This window comes from Cucurbita pepo, chromosome LG02 (assembly GCF_002806865.2).
Source record: "Cucurbita pepo subsp. pepo cultivar mu-cu-16 chromosome LG02, ASM280686v2, whole genome shotgun sequence".
NCBI classification, from domain to species: Eukaryota; Viridiplantae; Streptophyta; class Magnoliopsida; order Cucurbitales; family Cucurbitaceae; genus Cucurbita; species Cucurbita pepo.
The window spans coordinates 9,925,839-9,945,647 of NC_036639.1; the positions used below are offsets into that span (position 1 = coordinate 9,925,839).

At 37.8% G+C, this 19,809-nt stretch overlaps 4 protein-coding genes across 7 annotated transcripts; all 4 read left to right on the forward strand.

Annotated features, from left to right (window-relative positions):
- The first annotated feature begins 531 nt into the window (after positions 1–531).
- Positions 532–5,580, forward strand: LOC111787525 (sucrose synthase 5-like). The gene is made up of 15 exons (XM_023667512.1): positions 532–678; positions 746–878; positions 940–1,094; positions 1,166–1,358; positions 1,464–1,582; positions 1,659–1,875; positions 1,959–2,054; positions 2,140–2,313; positions 2,404–2,520; positions 3,450–3,616; positions 3,697–3,921; positions 4,021–4,587; positions 4,661–4,799; positions 4,873–4,988; positions 5,301–5,580. Exons 1-15 carry the CDS (start codon positions 572–574, stop codon positions 5,461–5,463), a joined length of 2,688 nt encoding a protein of 895 aa, XP_023523280.1. The 5' UTR covers positions 532–571; the 3' UTR covers positions 5,464–5,580.
- Positions 5,581–7,114: 1,534 nt separating this feature from the next.
- LOC111788364 (uncharacterized protein At4g15970-like) lies at positions 7,115–12,097 on the forward strand. Its single transcript, XM_023668679.1, has 5 exons — positions 7,115–7,536; positions 10,012–10,260; positions 10,424–10,519; positions 10,697–11,166; positions 11,265–12,097. The coding sequence occupies exons 1-5, from the start codon at positions 7,144–7,146 to the stop codon at positions 11,317–11,319; spliced, it is 1,263 nt and encodes a 420-aa protein (XP_023524447.1). The 5' UTR covers positions 7,115–7,143; the 3' UTR covers positions 11,320–12,097.
- A 19-nt stretch (positions 12,098–12,116) lies between these two features.
- Positions 12,117–16,745, forward strand: LOC111788363. Of its 3 annotated transcripts, none has more exons than XM_023668678.1 (2): positions 12,117–12,598; positions 16,468–16,716. In XM_023668678.1, the coding sequence occupies exon 1, from the start codon at positions 12,214–12,216 to the stop codon at positions 12,565–12,567; it is 354 nt and encodes a 117-aa protein (XP_023524446.1). In that variant the 5' UTR covers positions 12,117–12,213; the 3' UTR covers positions 12,568–12,598; positions 16,468–16,716. The 3 variants fall into 3 exon arrangements, 1 of the variants encoding a protein (XP_023524446.1); XR_002814159.1 differs by lacking the exon at positions 12,117–12,598 and adding an exon at positions 13,615–14,124 and having other exon boundaries at positions 16,468–16,745; XR_002814158.1 differs by lacking the exon at positions 12,117–12,598 and adding an exon at positions 13,618–14,151 and having other exon boundaries at positions 16,468–16,745.
- Positions 16,746–17,315: 570 nt separating this feature from the next.
- LOC111789432 (nascent polypeptide-associated complex subunit beta-like) lies at positions 17,316–19,709 on the forward strand. Of its 2 annotated transcripts, none has more exons than XM_023670205.1 (6): positions 17,316–17,412; positions 17,970–18,037; positions 18,532–18,680; positions 18,773–18,829; positions 19,258–19,296; positions 19,392–19,709. In XM_023670205.1, exons 2-6 carry the CDS (start codon positions 17,970–17,972, stop codon positions 19,556–19,558), a joined length of 480 nt encoding a protein of 159 aa, XP_023525973.1. In that variant the 5' UTR covers positions 17,316–17,412; the 3' UTR covers positions 19,559–19,709. The 2 variants fall into 2 exon arrangements, with proteins under 2 accessions (XP_023525973.1, XP_023525974.1); XM_023670206.1 differs by lacking the exon at positions 17,316–17,412 and adding an exon at positions 17,438–17,625.
- Positions 19,710–19,809: the final 100 nt, after the last annotated feature.

Sequence of the window (19,809 nt, forward strand, 5' to 3'; positions counted from 1 at the left end):
CTCTCATCCAAAATATATAATTAAAACTTCGACCGAATTGTATAAGTAACAATATAACTAATTAATAATTATTCTTGCATCAAATTTCTATAACCCTAACTCCATAATCTTAATAGGAACATTTTTAAATATAAAAAAGATATCAACAATAATCGATATTAACTCTAAAATTTGTTGACTTCAATCTCAACTTCAAAATATTGGTTGATTCCAAAAGCCTAAAATTTGTATAGTATCTTAAAGATTCTTATGGTGGTGTAATTATGGAAATGAAAGAAGAAAAGAATAATAAAACCCACCAATTTTAACAAAAAAAACACAATGAAACACAATGAATGTTTGTTTAAGTTCTTTTCCTCCTCTTCTTAAATAACTTCCCACATTTTCAATTCCTTTCTTGCTTTCAATCATTCAGACATCACAAATGTTCTTCTCTTCTTTCTATTTCACCTCTCTCTCTCTCTCTCTCTCTCTCTCTCTCTCTCTATATATATATATATATATATATCCCAAATCACAAGACAGGCAGAAACAGCGCAATTATCAGTTCATTCCCAAATTATTGGAACAAATGGCGTTTGCAACAGCCAGCTTGAAGAGATTAGATTCACCAATTTCCGACACTCTAAGCGATGCATTGAGAAAATCCCATAACCCAATGAAGAAATGCTTTGGCAGGTAAACACTTCCTCTTTTGCAACCTTTTTTATATATGATCTTATCTTAATCCATATGAACTGCATAGGTTTGTTGAACATGGGAAGAGGTTGATGAAATGTCAAGATTTGATGAAGGATATTGAGCTAACAATTGAAGATCTACATGAGATGAACCATGTTTTGGAAGGCTCTCTTGGCTATGTTCTAAGTAAAACTCAGGTAACATTCAAACTCACTCTGCTTTAAAGGAGCATTCATTTTGATAGCTAGTATTATGCAGGAGGCCGCCGTTGTTCCTCCGAACGTCGCTCTAGCCGTGAGGACGAGCCCCGGTTTCTGGGAGTTTGTTACGGTGAATGCTGTAAGTTTGGGAGTAGAAGACCTTACTGCCTCAGAGTACTTGAAGTTTAAGGAAGCCATCTTTGATGAGAATTGGTTAGTACTCAGTCTACAAATAGTTCTGTTGCATTGGGTTATGGGTAGTAATTTTGAACTATGATCATCAGGGCTAATGATGAACATGCTCTAGAGATAGATTTTGGAGCCACTGAATTCAGTTCCCCTCGTTTGAGCCTCCAGTCGTCAATCGGGAACGGAGTCGGTTTGATCTCGAAGTTCATCAGCTCAAGGTTTGGTGAGAATAAACAGAATGTTAAGGAACTTGTTGCTTATTTGCAGGCTCTTCACCATCGTGGAGAGGTATGAATTATGAACATCATCCAGTTCTAGAAAAAGTTCAAATCTTTACCAAAATCATGACAACCCAATTCAAGAAATTATGATTTTTGAATCTAAATCTTGCAGAGCCTTATGATCAATAAGAAACTTAGCAGCGTTTCCAAGCTTCAATCTGCATTGTTTGTAGCTCAACTATACCTATCTTCACTGCCAAAAGACACACCATATGAAGAATTTAATCACAAGTAACCAAAAAGCTGTATTCCTTTTCCAAGAACATTGGATTTTGTGTTTCTTTTCCCTTAATGTTCATGTTCATAGGATGAAGGGATGGGGATTTGAGAAAGGATGGGGAAGTACTTCAGAGAGTGTCAGAGAAACAATGCTAATCCTTTCTGAGGTCCTCCAAGCACCTGATCCAGTAAAAGTGGAGTTCCTGTTTAGCAAGCTTCCAACGACGTTGAACGTCGTAATCTTTTCGCCCCACGGTTACTTCGGCCAGGCGGGTGTGCTCGGTTTGCCCGACACCGGTGGTCAGGTTAGAATTTGATCATATATGTTTATTTCAGCATTACAATATGGTCTGTTCCTGACAAGTTTGTAGTCCACAAAAATGCTTAGATTGTGTACATTTTGGACCAAGTGAGAGCTTTAGAAGAAGAATTGGTGCATAGAATTGAGCAGCAAGGCCTGCAAGCAAGGCCTCAGATTCTTGTGGTATGTTTGTTTGTTTGTAGGCATAAGCTCACAACATTGTCCTGTCCCTTATGGTTTAATCTGTGTTAAAAACTGATACATTTAGGTGACAAGATTGATACCCGATGCACGAGGGACGACGTGCAATGTCGAGTACGAGCCTATTGAAAACACAAAGCATTCTCATATTCTTAGAGTCCCATTCTCGACACAGAATGGCGTTCTTCGTCGATGGATTTCACGTTTCGACGTCTATCCTTACTTAGAGAGATTCGTCAAGGCATTCGACTTCGAACTTCTTTCATTTTGCCTAATAAGTTCATTCTTCTTCTATTGACTTATCCCCTACTTCTCTATGGATCATTTCCAGGATGCTACTGATAAGATCCTTGAAGTTATGAACTGCAAACCAGACCTCATCATTGGAAACTACACTGATGGAAACTTGGTTGCTTCTTTGATGGCTAAGAAACTTGGAATCACACAGGTCAGGAAGAATAGAGCGAAAAGCTCGAGAAAATCTGTCATGTTTAGTTCTTTTTTTTTCTTTTTTCGTGAGATTCCACATCGGTTGGGGAGGAGAACGAAACATTCTTTATAAGAGTATGGAAACCTCTCCCTAGCAGAAGCGTTTTAAAAACCTTGAGGGGAAGCTCGAAAGGGAAAGCCCAAAGACGACAATATCTGCTAGCGGTGGGCCTGGGTGGATTGTGACATCCCACATCGGTTGGGGAGGAGAACGAAGCACCCTTTATAAGAGTATGGAAATCTCTCCCTAGCAGACGCGTTTTAACAACTTTGAGGGGAAGCTCAAAAGGGAAAGTCCAAATAGGACAATATCTGCTAGTGGTGGGCTTGGGCCGATACAAATGGTACCAGAGCTAGACATTGGACGATGTGCGCAAGGAGACGGTTCCCCGAAGGGGGGTAGACACAAGGCGGTGCCAGCAAGGACGTTGGGCCCTGGAGGGAGGTGGATTTGGTGGGGGTCCCACATCGATTGGAGAAAGGAACGAGTGCGAGCGAGGACGTTGAGCCCTGAAGGGGGTGGATTGTGAGATTCCACATCGTTGGGGAGGAGAACGGAACACCCTTTATAAGGGTGTGGAAACCTCTCCCTAGTAGATGCGTTTTCAAAACCTTAAGAGGAAGCTCGAAAGATAAAGCCCAAAGAGGACAATATCTACTAGCGGAGGGCCTGGGTGGATTGTGAGATCCCACATCGGTTGTGGAGGAGAACGAAACACCCTTTATAAGGATGTGGAAACCTCTCACTAGCAAACACGTATTAAAAACCTTGAGGGGAAGCCCGAAAGGGAAAGCCCAAAGAGGACAATATCTACTGGCCGTGGACCTAGACCGTTACATTTTTAGTTTCTAGACGTTATAAACTCTTGAGTTTCTTTGGCCTCACAGGGAACCATTGCACACGCTTTAGAGAAGACGAAATACGAAGATTCGGACGCTAAATGGAAGGAACTCGATCCGAAATATCATTTTTCTTGTCAGTTCACAGCTGATATAATCTCAATGAATGCAGCTGATTTCATTATAACAAGTACATATCAAGAAATTTCAGGAAGGTTAGAACTCAACTGGATTGGATATTCATTCTAGAAAGATATCATCTTTTATCAGCTAACTACAAGTCTGTGTCCAACAGCAAAACTAGGCCAGGCCAATATGAAAGCCATGAGGCCTTTACAATGCCTGGACTTTATAGAGTAGTTTCAGGTATCAATGTGTTTGACCCCAAATTCAACATTGCTGCTCCTGGAGCTGATCAATCTGTTTACTTTCCGTTCACCGAGATATCGAAACGACTGACGAATTATCATCCCGAAATCGAGGAGCTTCTTTATAGCAGAGAAAACAATGATGAACACATGTAAGTGATGCCTATTGATATCCATCTCTTTTACTATGAACATGATTAGACAATGTTTAGAACAGTTTTAACTTTTAATCTTGGTAACTTTTGGAACAGAGGTTACCTTGCAGATAGGGAGAAACCAATAATCTTCTCAATGGCAAGGCTTGACACAGTAAAAAACATTACTGGATTAACTGAATGGTATGGTAAAAACAGGAAGCTGAGAAGTTTAGTAAACCTTGTGGTTGTGGCTGGATTCTTTGATCCATCAAAATCAAAGGACAGGGAAGAAATTGCAGAGATAAAAAAGATGCATTCCCTGATAGAAAAATATAAACTCAGGGGGCAAATCAGATGGATATCAGCTCAAACCGATCGGTATCGTAACGGTGAGCTATACCGGTGCATTGCTGATACAAAAGGAGCCTTTGTGCAGCCTGCACTTTATGAAGCTTTTGGCCTAACAGTCATTGAAGCAATGAACTGTGGATTGCCAACTTTTGCAACAAACCAAGGAGGCCCGGCTGAGATTATTGTCGACGGGGTCTCGGGCTTTCATGTCGATCCGAACAATGGCGACGAATCGAGCAAAAAGATCGTTGATTTCTTTGAGAAGTGCAAGTTTGATTCTGGCTATTGGAACATGATATCAGAAGCTGGCCTTCAGAGAATATATGAATGGTATGTTAAGCCACAAAGAACATTTATGATAATATGGGTTCTTGATATTCACTTACTGAGTATTGTTTTTCAGCTACACTTGGAAAATATATGCAAGGAAAGCTCTGAATATGGGATCGATTTATGGGTTTTGGAGGCAGCTAAACAAAGAACAGAAACAGGCCAAGATGAGATACATTCACATGTTCTACTCTCTGTTGTTTAGAAAATTGGTAAGCATTGGAGACTTTAATCTAATGATATTAAGCTTATCAGTTCTTTTAAGCACTCTGAATCCTATTACAGGTGAAGAACGTTCCAATCCCTAGTGAAGAAACCTTGCCAGCAACCGTGACGCCGCAGCCGACACCGGAGCTACGTTTCCGGGGTTCGGCTGCTCCTCAGCCTCGGCTGGGACAAAGGCAAGTTATTCGCTTTTGGTTAATTTGTTGTGATCGTATAACTCAACATTCCCATACTTTTTAGTTCAACAATTGGGGGTGGAGGTTTGAAACCTCTAATCTTTTAACCTTGGTCGTATGCTTTAACCAGTTGAACTATACTTAGACGGACCTAATATGAACTATAACCAGTTGTAATCTTATAACTCAACACTACTCCCACATAATAGGGGACGGAGGTGTGAAACCTCTAATCTTTTAACCTTGGTCGTATGATTTAACCAAACCCGATTCAATTCGAACTTAAAAGTGTGCTTTTTTTTAACTCAGCAGGAATGGAGGGAATTCAGTGGAGCAGCAGCAGGGCCAGAGTGGCAATGGGCTATCAAAAACCATAAAAGGAATATGCTTTTTGACTGGCTCTCTCTTGGCGGCTTACTTTATGCTGCACAAGATTTCTGGAGTAGATCAAGCCTATGTTGATTTACCATTATAGCCTTTGAATTATTCAACTTTATTTATGTAAATTAATTATGATAATTACTGCCTCTTGAGGCTGCCAACCTACATCAATAAAATTTACCCCACACACTAACCAATTTACCCACATCAATAAATTCATTCCTTTATTGTTTATTTATTATTTCTTTTTTATTTCTTTTTTAAGTCAATTAATAATTAATTTTATGACGTCATTACTATTTAAATAAAATATTATGGAATGGTTTTTAAACTTTCTCCATAAAAAAGAATTTGATGCCATCTTTGGTAATTTGTTTTCTCAGCATAATTACATATTATATATATATATATATATATATATATGTTACCAAATATGTAATATAGAATATATATATATATATATTAGTTAAATGATAGAATTTGACCATTATTATTAAATTATTTTCCCAATTATATAAAAAGGGACACGTAACTATGAACCGTCAATGGCGTATTTGTTGCAATATTGCTATTGGAAAGTTGTCCACTTGTCTTTGTCTCATTGGCTATTCAAAATTCTATATTTTCCTTCATATTTAATGTAAATAATTAATTATAAAAATATTTACCTTTTAACAATTAAAAAAAAAAAAGCAACATAAATAAATTTATATATTTAATATTTAAATAAAATTAAAATTTCATGCACTGATTGATGTAAAGTTTTTTTTTTTAATAAAAAAAAGTAAAAAGTAAAAATAACATTTATTATTATTAATATAAAAATAGAGAGAATTATTACCTAGGAAATTGTGAAAGAATTGACCAATCATGGTTAATTATAATAAGAATAGAGCAGGGGTAACCGGCAGATAGGCAAACACCCGGTTGCCGGTTAACAAATCTTTTTATTATAAAATATTAAGAATGAACAAATAATTTATAAGATTTTAGTTATTAACGTAACCTATATTATGAACAAATAATTTTTAAAAAAATAATTTAAAGAAAAGAGGAACAACGTGATAACCTAATCCAACTCGAAAATAAAACACTCGGTTGAGTAAGATCACCAATCCAACCAACTCAAAATTTTAAATTAATTAAAAATATTTTTCTAACTTGACCAGTATTACAGTCATGCTTCTGCAAGCCATGTTGTTTGTGGTCGCATAACAAACGTCTCGGTCATGTTTGTCCATGACTGCATGTCCATTCCAAATCTCTGACTTTTACTATTATTGTTGTGTCAATACAATGGTGATGACTCGGTCACCAAAACTACGTCTACACCTATCACGAGCTAAAATGCCCCCAAACATACTCTAGAAGATTTGACTAGTTATCAATTCTTCTTACCCAATTTATACATTATCAAAGTCGGTGTTCCCTACTAGCTTTTAGCTTTTTTTTTTTAAATTGTTTTCAAGACATTTCTACGTCTTCTAAAACATCTCTCTCAAACATGACTTGAGACTCGAGTGTACGCCGATGTTATCTATGAAATCTGAGTTTCTTACAATTGACTTGCTCACTAAGTAAAACACAACTATCTTACCATCATTGTCCCATTGCCGCATGAATACGACTGTGACAACAGACGTACACCGTAGTTAATAAGATAATCATTTAATTAAAAAAAAATGAAATCATTAGAGGAGAAAAAGAAAAAAAAATAAAAATAAAAATAAAGATTCCCGTTCTAATTCTAGTCGTCTTCAGAAATAGTAATACAATGAAAATCAATTGGAAAAAAAAAGAAAGAGACAAATTAAGGAGTACCAAAGAAATTAGAGATAGAGAGAAGCGCAGCCGGCAAAATAAACCCTCCTCCTCCTATACATTAATATCACCACCTCTCCCCGGCGTCTCTTCTTCTTCTCCTCCTCTTTATCCACCTCCGATGAAGCCTACCTCAGGCGACGTGCAACCTAGCGGGACGGCTCCGTTCGGTGCTCATACGGCGGTGGTCCGATGGAAGACGGTGAGGCTATCCGTCGCGTTTTTCGGCGTCATATTAGGGCTTCTTGTTCTATATAACTCCGCCATTAATCCTTTCAACATTCTCCCCGTTTCTTACTCCTACCGCGCTTTCCGATCCTATTCCTCTCTCAGAAACCCTCTCCTGGTTAGTTTCTATACTTTTCCCTCTTTTATTCATATTTCTTGGTAATCGGCCGCTAGATTTTAGGGCGGTGGGATTATAAATAACGGAATCTGTGATTCAAACGGAACAGAACTGTTTTCGTTCCGGTAATGGTAAATGCTCACCAAACGGGATTCTGAGAGTCCTAGGATCATCGAATGGGATGGCGACAGGTGGAATTTGTTTGTGAATTTTTTTATATATTTTTTGTTATAATTTTTTGAATTATTGGTGAATATAATGGACGATGGTGGTGGNTTTTTATATATTTTTTGAATTATTGGTGAATATAATGGACGATGGTGGTGGGTGTGTGAGCGTCTGCTATTGCAAAGTTGGCGGTAGGCTCTTTAGCCCTCTGGTCTTCTGCCACCGCCAGCGCGTGCATTACCATTTTTTCTTTGTTGCTTTCCTTTTTTTAGGTGGTGGGCGTTACTGGCTAAGCGAACATTTCTAAACATAAATATAATAAATGTGAATTTATTTTTTAATATAAAGTTTAAGATATATTTTTATTAATTTAATTTATTAATTTAGAGGCTATATTACGATTATTTGTTACTATGGTAAATGAATATAGTCTCTAGTTCTTATATACGAGAATAAATGCTTTTAAATTTGAGGGAATCGATCTCGAATTTTTAAATAGGGTCTAGAAAATTATTAAATATCCGAACAATTCTACTTTTTATTTTTTATTTTTATAATAATTTTGGAGTTAGGGAAAGGCAAGGGGACATGATTTTACAAAGGAAAGTGGGCGATTCTGTTGTAATCATGTAAAAACAAAATTTCCCCCTCTCCCATTTCTATGTTAATAATTGATGGTTCAGCTCGTGTGTATATATATATATATATATATATATATATATATANATCATTTCTAAACATAAATATAATAAATGTGAATTTATTTTTTAATATAAAGTTTAAAAGATATTTTTATTAATTTAATTTATTAATTAGGTATTAATTTAGAGGCTATATTACGATTATTTGTTAATATGGTAAATGAATATAGTCTCTAGTTCTTATATACGAGGATAAATGCTTTTAAATTTGAGGGAATCGATCTCGAATTTTTAAATAGGGTTTAGAAAATTATTAAATATCGGAACAATTCTGCTTTTTATTTTTTATTTTTTTTAAATTTTTTAATTTTGGAGTTAGGGAAAGGCAAGGGGACATGATTTTACAAAGGAAAGTGGGTGATTCTGTTGTAATCATGTAAAAACAAAATTTCCCCCTCCCATTTCTATGTTAATAATTGATGGTTGAGCTCGTGTGTGTATATATATATATATATATAAAAAGCTCGTGTGTATATGTGTGTATGTATATATATATATATAATGGAATGTGTATGGTTCGGTTGAATTGGAATTTTTTTTTAAATTAACCCAAAATTTAGGGTTGATCGAGTTGGTGACCTGAATGACGGGAGCAGGGTTCACTTCTAAATCATCTATTTTTGAGTTGAGTAGGTTTACGTAGTCTAGTTGTTCATTTTTTTAGTTATTTAAAAAAATTATATCAATCTGTTATATTAATAACTAAAATCTCAAAAAGGAGTTTTACTTTTCACCTTGCTTGAATTACCATAACAATCTTAAAGAAAGTAGTAAAGAAAGTAGTTGAGTTGGGTTAGACTGGGAACCATATCTTTTAGTTGGTTGGGTTGATTCGACCCTTGGACCAAATCGAATTCTGAATTTTCTAAAAATTCAACCGAAAAATGTCTAACTCAATCTAAGTTTTATAGTTCATGTCCTATGAACACGTTTAAGTTGTTATAAATTTTATGTTTAATAGATCTTTAAACTTGTGTGTCAATTTTGATTATTGACTAAAAAAATATAGGAAAAAGCTCTGACAAAAGCATCAAATGAGGATAAAACAGTAATCTTGACAACGTTGAATGCGGCANGCTCGTGTGTATATGTGTATGTGTATGTATATATATATAATGGAATGGGTATGGTTCGGTTGAATTGGATTTTTTTTTTTAATTTTAAATTAACCCAAAATTTAAGGTTGATTGAGTTGGTGACCTGAATGACTGGAGCAGGGTTCACTTCTAAATCATCTATTTTTGAGTTGGGTAGGTTTGGATAGTCTAGTTGTTCATTTTTTTAATTATTTAAAAAAATTATATTAATCTGTTGTATTAATAACTAAAATCTCATAAAAGGAGTTCTACTGTCGAATTACCATAACAATCTTAAAGAAAGTAGTTGAGTTCGGTTAAGATTGCGAACCATATTTTTTAGTTGGTTGGGTTGATTCGACGTGATCAAATGGAATTCTGAATTTTCTAAAAATTCAACTGAAAAATGTCTAACTCAATCTAAATTTTATAGTTCATGTCCTATGAACAGGTTTAAGTTGTTATAAATTTGATGTCTAATAGATCTTTAAACTTTTGTGTCAATTTTGATTATTGACGAATAAATATAGGAAAAAGCTCTGACAAAAGCATCGAATGAGGATAAAACAGTAATCTTGACAACGTTGAATGCGGCATGGGCAGAGCCGGATTCACTCCTTGATCTGTTCCTCAAAAGCTTCCACTCCGGGAACGGAACACAGAGGCTATTGAAGCACTTAGTGATAGTATGTCTGGACGCAAAAGCGTACCAACGCTGCGTGGCCTCGCACCCTCACTGCTACCAATTGGACACCAAAGGAGCCAATTTCTCCGGCGAGGCCTATTTCATGACCGCCGATTACCTCAAAATGATGTGGCGAAGAATCCAGTTCCTCACCTCTGTTCTCGAAATGGGTTTCAGCTTCGTCTTCNCGACGCTGCGTGGCCTCGCACCCTCACTGCTACCAATTGGACACCGAAGGAGCCAATTTCTCCGGCGAGGCCTATTTCATGACCGCCGATTACCTCAAAATGATGTGGCGAAGAATTCAATTCCTCACCTCTGTTCTCGAAATGGGTTTCAGCTTCGTCTTCACTGTAAGCTTCTTCCAATTTCCCCTCGAAACGCAGTTCTAATTCAATGATTAGAAGTTCTAGTTTCTCTGTGGGCGCAGGATTCCGACATCATGTGGCTACAAGACCCATTCAATCACTTCCACCCCGACGCCGATTTCCAAATCGCTTGCGATACGTTCAAAGGAAGCNTGGGCGCAGGATTCCGACATCATGTGGCTACAAGACCCATTCAATCACTTCCACCCAGACGCCGATTTCCAAATCGCTTGCGATACGTTCAAAGGAAGCTCCGAGGATTTAAACAACAGACCAAATGGCGGCTTCGTCTACGTCAAATCCAACACAAAAACCATAAGATTCTACAAATTTTGGTACGAATCCAGAACCATGTTCCCAGGTCGGCACGATCAAGACGTGCTTAACAAAATCAAACACAGCCCATTAATCCCTGAAATTGGACTCAAAATACGCTTCCTGGACACCGCGAACTTCGGCGGGTTCTGTCAGATGGGGCGCGACTTCACCAAAGTGTGCACAGTTCATGCCAATTGCTGCGTTGGGCTCGACAATAAAGTGCACGATCTCAGGATTTTGCTCAATGATTGGTCTAAGTTTGTTAATCACAAAGCTTCGTCCAGGCCTTCATGGAGTGTTCCTCAAGATTGCAGGTATGATCTTGAACGAATTTGCGTTTGTTGGCGATTATATACGACAGAAATTGAATGTTTTTTTTTTTTTTTGTTGTTTGTTGGAATGGGAACTTCAGAACTTCGTTTCAAAGAGGGAGACAGAGCAAGCATGGTAAGAAAAAAGGCGGCTGATGGGTATAATCAGAAGCTCGCATGGAATCAACTGTATGTTTTGGGTTATGAGAATCTGTTTAGTTCAAAACATTTAAATTTTAATAGTAACGTTTGAAATTAAATAATCGATAAGGTTAATGTTATATTAAACTATAGACTAAATCTCGTGTTCAACTCTCCCTCGTGTTGAGTCTCCTGTCCCGTCGGATCACTTGCTGTCGCCGCTGTCGGTAAGTCACCGGAGAAGGGTGTTTCTTTGTCTCTCTCTTTGTCTCTCTCTATCTCACTCTCATCCCTTTCTGATGAATAGGTGGTCGCCGGTAGCCTGGTTATTGGAAATGCGCTGTCGTGCTCGTTCGTTGTAGCTGACGGTTAGGGAGGGAGAAGTGCAACAAGTTCATCTAGTTCGCATGGTTTGATTTGGTTCGATATGATCCTAACCCGTTCTCGCTCAACCCATTGACTTTTGTTGACTTTGACCAGTTTAGCCTCGGTTCTAACCATTTCGACCCCAAATCGATCAATTTAGCCTATTTTTCGTTCGATTCTTGGTCATTTTTGCTGGTTCAAATTAGGCCACCTTTGATTTAAGATTACTTCAAGCATGTTTATATAAAATCTACTAGTAATTATGTGTATTTCATGATGGTTATGGATAGTTTAGATACACGTAGGTTACATCGAGAAGTCGATAGCTTAGATCGAGTTTATAATGAATTTTTAAGGTAAGTGAATTTATTATTGGAGACTATATGTTAGGTAAGATAAATTGTATAATGTATGATATTTGACGTGATCTTTTGATGTGATTCCAAATGATGATCATCTCATCCCGCCTGTGTGATCATCAAGGGACTTGAAGGTCTTGTCAGGCGAGGAACTGACTTCAAAGGACAGTGCAGACGCGCTACGATGTCGGATCCATTTGCAGGGGCGAAAGGAGGTAGGCTCACCTTCAAGGGAGGAGTCCTAGCCTCCCGTAGTAAGGCTATTGACAAGAAGAAGAAGAAGAAGAAAGGTAAAAGTAAAGGCGACGAGAACCCTACGGATGAGGGAGAGATTTTGTCGTCAGCGGATGGTGCAGATGGCGGTGTCGGAGAAGTGTATACTATTGACGCGGCCAAGCGTATGAAGTACGAGGAGCTCTTCCCGGTGGAGACAAAGAAGTTCGGTTACGACCCTAACAACTCCAATACCAAGTTGAAGTCTGTGGAGGAATCTCTCGATGACCGTGTCAAAAAGAAAGCGGATCGTTATTGTAAATAATCAGGTCACTTCTCGCGCTATTTTCCTTCAGGTTTGCCTCTACATTTGTTCTCGCAATTCCATGGTTGCAGTTTGTATTTCACGCCTGAGTTTGATGGATATTTGAGTTAGGATTTCCAATTTGATGTGCCTTATATTCAGAGAAATTCTGAATTTAGTTAGGACAATCTCTTCCTTCGATTCTTTTTACTCTGATGTTTTCATCTCTTTTAGGAGTCCTTGAATAGATACGCATAGGAAGGAATAAGTTGCCTAGTTCCTTAGGGGACAATCAATTTTCCTCCATTTTGGCCTGTTACATATCATCACTAGTAGATATTATCCACTTTGATCTGTTACCTATCATCGTCAGACAATCCACTCTCTAATGGGGGCCAGTGTCCTCGCTGGCACACCGCCCGGTGTTTAGCTATGATACTATTTGTAACACCCAAAGTCCGTTGCTAGCAGATATTGTCCATTTTGGCTTGTTACATATCACCGCCACACAATCCATTCCCTTAGGGGCCAGCGTTCTCGCTGACACACAACCCGATGTTTGTCACTTCTAGCAGATATTGTCCGTTTTAACCCATTACGTATCACCATCAACTTCACAATTTTAAAACGTGTCTACTATAAAGAGGGTTTAGCCAAACTTTCCCCACAAAATCTTTCTAACTATGATTCAAATTCAAGACAAAATTTATGGGAGCCTTCCGAAAGAAAATCCTCGAAAATGTTAAATTCTCAATTCTATAGTGGTATTTATAGGTTTAATTTCAAAAAAATAAAAAATTAAATGAGAGTGGAATGGGTTTAAACTATCAATTTTTACAATGGTAGTTACTGTATTATCACTAGGTATTTGGTCCGGTAATTTTGAAAAATTTAAATTCTAAAAATAAATTCAATCAACTGTAGGGGTGTAGTTGTAATTTAACCCATATTTTAAAATTGGAAAATTAACCCACCCCATTTTCTAGATTTCAAAAAGAAACATGGGCTAGAAGATTTTGGGTTTAGGGCTTTTATGCCGATTGGGCCAAGAAGAACAGAATGAGAAGATACTCGTGGATCCATCGTCGTCTCTGCGAGAATCAAGCAACCGGAAGTGCCCCAAATGATGATCATCTCATCCCGCCTGTGTGATCATCAAGGGACTTGAAGGTCTTGTCAGGCGAGGAACTGACTTCAAAGGACAGTGCAGACGCGCTACGATGTCGGATCCATTTGCAGGGGCGAAAGGAGGTAGGCTCACCTTCAAGGGAGGAGTCCTAGCCTCCCGTAGTAAGGCTATTGACAAGAAGAAGAAGAAGAAGAAAGGTAAAAGTAAAGGCGACGAGAACCCTACGGATGAGGGAGAGATTTTGTCGTCAGCGGATGGTGCAGATGGCGGTGTCGGAGAAGTGTATACTATTGACGCGGCCAAGCGTATGAAGTACGAGGAGCTCTTCCCGGTGGAGACAAAGAAGTTCGGTTACGACCCTAACAACTCCAATACCAAGTTGAAGTCTGTGGAGGAATCTCTCGATGACCGTGTCAAAAAGAAAGCGGATCGTTATTGTAAATAATCAGGTCACTTCTCGCGCTATTTTCCTTCAGGTTTGCCTCTACATTTGTTCTCGCAATTCCATGGTTGCAGTTTGTATTTCACGCCTGAGTTTGATGGATATTTGAGTTAGGATTTCCAATTTGATGTGCCTTATATTCAGAGAAATTCTGAATTTAGTTAGGACAATCTCTTCCTTCGATTCTTTTTACTCTGATGTTTTCATCTCTTTTAGGAGTCCTTGAATAGATACGCATAGGAAGGAATAAGTTGCCTAGTTCCTTAGGGGACAATCAATTTTCCTCCATATCTTATACTGTTAGAGAATAGAAAGTTGGGATCTTCATTGGCGAAGTTCTGATCCAATCATAATGAATAGCAAATTATTCAGTTTGCACCATTACCTGCTTTCCTGGATAGTTGTTTTGATTACTCATTTTGTATTCTTAGGTCTCAGTTGTTCATAACTTCATTAATTAACGAAGCTGTGGTTAAATTGTTCCTTTTAGTAAGGAACATCTTTTGTTCCCATCCAAGTGCGAAGGCAGGGCAGTTCAGGTATATAACTATACTCCAGAACAAATCAGGATTAGGATGAACGGTTCTCCAACTTGTTAATTTGTAAAAGTAAGGTAAAATCATGATAACCATATGTGAGTGATAGCTGTGAAGTAGTAAAGGTAAGAGCAAGGAGTTGCGGGTATAACCCTAACATCAAAAGGGGACAAAAGAGCTCTCTGACTTAGTAACTAGTGAATAAGGTTATATGACAAGCATCCTCTGTAGCTGCCATAAAGTGGTCTTGTGCGCGGCCATCATCTAGATGAGTCTGGGCTTCCTACAGTTACATAATTGCCCGTGGAAGCCCCCTTGATTCCCTCTCTATAAAAAGAAGCTTTCTGCATCTGGGGCATTGGCGCATGATTTTATTAAACAACGTTCGACTTTCATGTGTTAATCATATAGCTAGCTTTCCTTTTGAGCCAGGATCAAACTCAAATTTTGAGTATGATTGGTCCCTGCCCTTTGCCAAACACATGTGAAGTCTTCATATTTATCTGCAGAAGCTCTTCAATTATCACGTTCTAGATTCGTCGGTAGTCTTCCCCAATAGCATTACGTCCAACTGATGTTTTATTTTTCTTGTTGGGAAAAGAAACATGTTGCCTGCTCGACATGATATGCCGAGTCAGACAAGGTAACTCATCTTAGGCATAGCCTAAGCCAGAAAGAAAAGAAGGGGAGAGAACAAGAAAGAAAGAAAGTAAGTTTGGAGCTGTAGGCACCTCTGACCTTTTTGTTTCTCCCTCTATACTCCTTTTGTTTTAGGTGAAAATGCAGAATAGCCTCACATTTTATTGCAGCGGGTGTGGGTTTAGAGAATGGTCTATTCTATTCTATCTTGTGGAGAAAAAGGGGCCCGGTATGGTAGTTAGAAATAGAATCTTGGGCGTTGTCACTGGTGCTGTTATTTAAAATCAGGGTACGGGTAAACTCTTTACTGGAAGCCTGATCTCTACTTTGTTCACCCTACCCCGCCAAATCCTTTCTACGATTCTCTAGTTCTTTGATAATCTTCTCTTCACCTCTCATCCTTTAATGTAAATAAGCCCATCTCTTCCAGTTTTCTTTTAGTAGAATAGCTGTCAAAGCTTACCTGTGTTGACGTTGTGTTGACGTTGGTTGAAGAGGACAACGAAGCATTTTTTATAAGGGTGTGAAAACCTCTCCTTAATAATACGCGTTTTAAAAACCTTGAGAGGAATCTCGAAAAGGAAAGCCTAAAGAGGACAATATCTGTTAGCGGTGGGGTTGAGCTGTTATAAATGGTATAAGAGCCAAATATCGGACATTGTGCCAGCGAGGATGCTAACCCCTAAGGAGGGTAGATTGTGAGATTCCACGGAGAACAAAAACATTCCTTATTAGAGCGGAGAAACCTCTCTTTAGTAGACGCGTTTTAAAAACCTTGAGGAGAAGCCCGAAAGAGAAATTCCAGAAATGACAATATCTGTTAGCGGTGGACTTGAACTGTTACCATTGATAATGGCAAATTGTGGTGCAATTTGCATACCATATTCCTAGGTTTGAAAACTGGTTTATGTAGAAAATGACTTTCTTTTTTCAGTTTACAAAAAAGGAATGTAAAGATTGGCTAATTTGAAGGTATGGAGAGCGGTGCTGGTAACCTTTTGCTTTACATTACTCATGATCTTAGTGCATAACTGTGGATAGCTAGCATTCTTCCATATTTGATGAAATGAATTGATGTTTGTTTCACATTTTTGTGGAAGCTTTTGGTCCTGAAATTCTTCACCACCTTGTTTATGTTTTGCCATAACACTCATGTCGCAGTTCTTTGTTTGCAGGCATTGGTCATAATGGAACTACTTTTATGATATGGTATGGTAATCTATGTAGACTCTCATGTGCCATTACCATTGAAGCAATTTTCGTTCAAGCTGATTGTAATTACACTTCTTTTTCCCTTTAATAGTTTTGTTCTCCCCCACTGTCTAATAGGAGGCCAAATTTGTACCAGCTAACATGAGAACATGACCATATCTTTAGTTATATATGGACACTTTGTAGAAAGATGGCCTTATGGGTTATTCCAACAATTCACCAAAAAACGTGGTTTTGGGTTTTTTTAAGGTAAGTGGACACCATGGATTGAACTCGTTCCCTTTTATCGACACGTTCGGGATTTTTGGCTTGACATGGGTAAAAACCAATTAAGATAAATGTGAACGATTTTAGTTGTTTAGTAAGTTATCTAAGATCTTTCTACTGTCAAACCAAAACTTTAAAATTTCATTTCCATCTTTCTATACTTCTATCAGATAATTTATATTAAACAAAATAATTTTTTTTTTTCTTAAACAATGAATTTATAATAAAATAGATGTTAAATATAAAAAAAATAATTGAAATAATATACCTATTTTGGTCATTTGCATTAAGCATTTTGGGCTAATATATTTGAGCTGGGCCCAAATTTATTCGAGCCGGATCTAACTCGTTATATGTGAGCCCATAAGGCCCATAAGAATATCTTTTATTTGTTTAATTTGGAAGACGCGTTAGTTGTTTCTTGGGACCAATTAGAATGGGACACGTCCGTAGTTGAGATCATATCTGGACCGTCGGATGGAGATGTATTTTTGGTTTCGATGGATCGGGTCGTAGCTTTAGCAACCTCTTATTATATGGAGCGAAAGGGCAAAACAATCTGTTAGCGCCGTTCGGGGAGTCTTTATTCCTTCCGCGAGCCCCTCAGTCTTATCCCCTAACTCCAAAACCCTAGCCCGAAGGTAATTCCCTCCCTCCTCTTCGCTCTTCACCTCTCTGCTTCATCTTTATTCTCTTCTCCCCCTTGCTTCTTAGATTCTATTGTCGGGGACTTTTTCAATCTTCACCCATGCTTGAGCTTCTAAGCTGTGACGAAGTTTTGTAGATTCATTCATCTCGGTTTCTCCTTCTTCTTCCACGCTACGGTTTTCCAATCTTGTTTGTTCTGCATTTAGGTCCCATTTCTTATTCCAGTGTTTTGTAGTTGTTCGTATCCCGTTCTTTTCTATAATTTGTAAGCCTTTTGGAACTTTACGACATTTTGATTGCTGTCTTCGTTTTGGTTATATTTATATGATTGAGGGCTGGGTCATTACTCAGTATTGTTATAGAGTTTTATGATGATTCAGTCTCAGTTAGGTTGTTTTGTTGGTACATTCTCTTTTCGGATTCATATTTTTATTGTAACTGATAAGTTGTTCTGAAAAATATCATTTTGATTGGGGATCTGCTCGTGCTCGTATCTTTGGTATTTTTTTTACTTTTATTTATAATTAAACTTGGTTTTAATGTCATGCAGATGGATCAGGAGAGACTTAGGAAGATTGCCAGTGCTGTCCGCACTGGTGGAAAGGGTACAATGAGAAGGTAATTCTGTAATTTTATTGCAATTTTGCTCGTTTGTTCTGTTGCTGCAACGATTTCAGCCTTGATAAGTTGCAATACTGATAACACCATCTTGGTTACCTTGTGTTCTGTTGCTGCAACGATTTCAGCCTTGATAAGTTGCAATACTGATAACACCATCTTGGTTACCTTTTGTTCTGTTGCTGCAACGATTTCAGCCTTGATAAGTTGCAATACTGATAACACCATCTTGGTTACCTTGTGTTCTGTTGCTGCAACGATTTCAGCCTTGATAAGTTGCAATACTGATAACACCATCTTGGTTACCTTGTGTTAACTTGCACTTGATAAGTTGTTTCTTGTCATTCATTTCCCACTGTCTTGTATTTGTCATAAAATATATAATTATAACTGTCTTAAGCTCGTAATTTTTAAAAATGAAATTCATTTCAAGACGTTCTCTTTTTGTTCCATCAGTTGAATTTTTATTTTCAATCACATTCTCTTGATAATAGAAAGAAGAAGGCAGTTCACAAGACCACCACAACTGATGATAAAAGGCTTCAGAGCACCCTAAAGAGAATTGGTGTGAATGCCATTCCTGCTATTGAGGAGGTCAACATTTTCAAGGATGATGTTGTTATCCAATTCGTCAACCCCAAGGGTAAATTCTTATACAATTTTTGTACTTCATCCTTGTTGCGCTACATTCTTTGATGACTCTTAACGTTACCTTTTAACTTTTTTCTTGTCCAGTTCAAGCATCTATTGCTGCAAACACGTGGGTTGTCAGTGGTTCTCCTCAAATAAAGAGTACGTATCTTTGTTAAACCATGTTGTAAATCTAGTATGGTGACTGGTGCAGATTGTTTTCTTTCCAGTGCTTGAATATAATAAATTCATATACTGGACATCCTTTGGAGGCATCTTGGGGAGTATTAATTCTTCAAAAGGAAATTTTTTTGGGCAGTAGGAACATGGCTACAGGGAAATAATGTTCTTGGGCGCTGTTAGATCTAATTAGTTTTAAATGCATTTGATTAGTTTCCATGTTATCTAGTTCGTTTCTTTTATACTAGTGCTGCTAAGTAGCTCTTCCTAATTGAAACCCCCCATCTTCGTACCAACCTTGTATATGTCTACTGTTAGAAAGCACTGTTAATTTTGTCCATCATGCATATGGTGATGTTCATGGGAAAAATGTTTTCTGATCTAACAATGTATGCATTTTGCAATTACAGAATTACAGGACATCTTGCCTGGCATCATCAATCAATTGGGTAATTCATCTCTTTAGTTTTTTGTCCTATGGTTAGATTTCAATTGGTTTGGTGAACTTCAAAATGATGTCTTTTTTCTTTCCAATTATCCTCAGGGCCAGACAACTTGGACAACTTGAGAAAATTGGCTGAGCAGTTTAAACAGCATGCACCTGGAGCAGGTGCTGATGCAAAGAATGCACAAGAGGAGGATGACGATGTTCCAGAACTTGTTGATGGGGAGACTTTTGAAGCTCCTGCAGAAGAAAATCGGGCATCCTAGACGAGTGATCCTTTCGAATGAGTGTTTTATGCCGTTTTATACTTCTAGAATTGCTTCAGACGAGTTTTTATGATTTCGATAATTCTTAATCTTATCATAATTTAACTTGTTCTCTATATGATGAGGAACGGTACTTTCTGTGTTTGTTTCATGCCTGCCATACTCTTAAATGTTCCAATGATCCTTCTAATCCGCAGCATACACAAAGTTGCAGGGCTAGCTCTCTGCAGAGATTTTTGCAATCCATCATT

What these genes read in the sequence shown, in the direction of transcription:
- LOC111787525 (XM_023667512.1), top strand. Translation starts at nt 572, where the DNA reads ATGGCGTTTGCAACAGCCAGCTTGAAGAGATTAGATTCACCAATTTCC. An exon ending in ATGTTCTAAGTAAAACTCAG is followed by an intron (nt 879 to 939) that starts GTAACATTCAAA and finishes AGTATTATGCAG; the next exon opens with GAGGCCGCCGTTGTTCCTCC. An exon ending in CTTCAGAGAATATATGAATG is followed by an intron (nt 4,588 to 4,660) that starts GTATGTTAAGCC and finishes ATTGTTTTTCAG; the next exon opens with CTACACTTGGAAAATATATG.
- LOC111788364 (XM_023668679.1), top strand. Translation starts at nt 7,144, where the DNA reads ATGAAAATCAATTGGAAAAAAAAAGAAAGAGACAAATTAAGGAGTACC. An exon ending in CTCTCAGAAACCCTCTCCTG is followed by an intron (nt 7,537 to 10,011) that starts GTTAGTTTCTAT and finishes GAATAAATATAG; the next exon opens with GAAAAAGCTCTGACAAAAGC. An exon ending in AGTGTTCCTCAAGATTGCAG is followed by an intron (nt 11,167 to 11,264) that starts GTATGATCTTGA and finishes TGGGAACTTCAG; the next exon opens with AACTTCGTTTCAAAGAGGGA.
- LOC111789432 (XM_023670205.1), top strand. Translation starts at nt 17,970, where the DNA reads ATGGATCAGGAGAGACTTAGGAAGATTGCCAGTGCTGTCCGCACTGGT. An exon ending in GGAAAGGGTACAATGAGAAG is followed by an intron (nt 18,038 to 18,531) that starts GTAATTCTGTAA and finishes TCTTGATAATAG; the next exon opens with AAAGAAGAAGGCAGTTCACA. An exon ending in CCAATTCGTCAACCCCAAGG is followed by an intron (nt 18,681 to 18,772) that starts GTAAATTCTTAT and finishes TTTCTTGTCCAG; the next exon opens with TTCAAGCATCTATTGCTGCA.
- LOC111788363 (XM_023668678.1), top strand. Translation starts at nt 12,214, where the DNA reads ATGTCGGATCCATTTGCAGGGGCGAAAGGAGGTAGGCTCACCTTCAAG.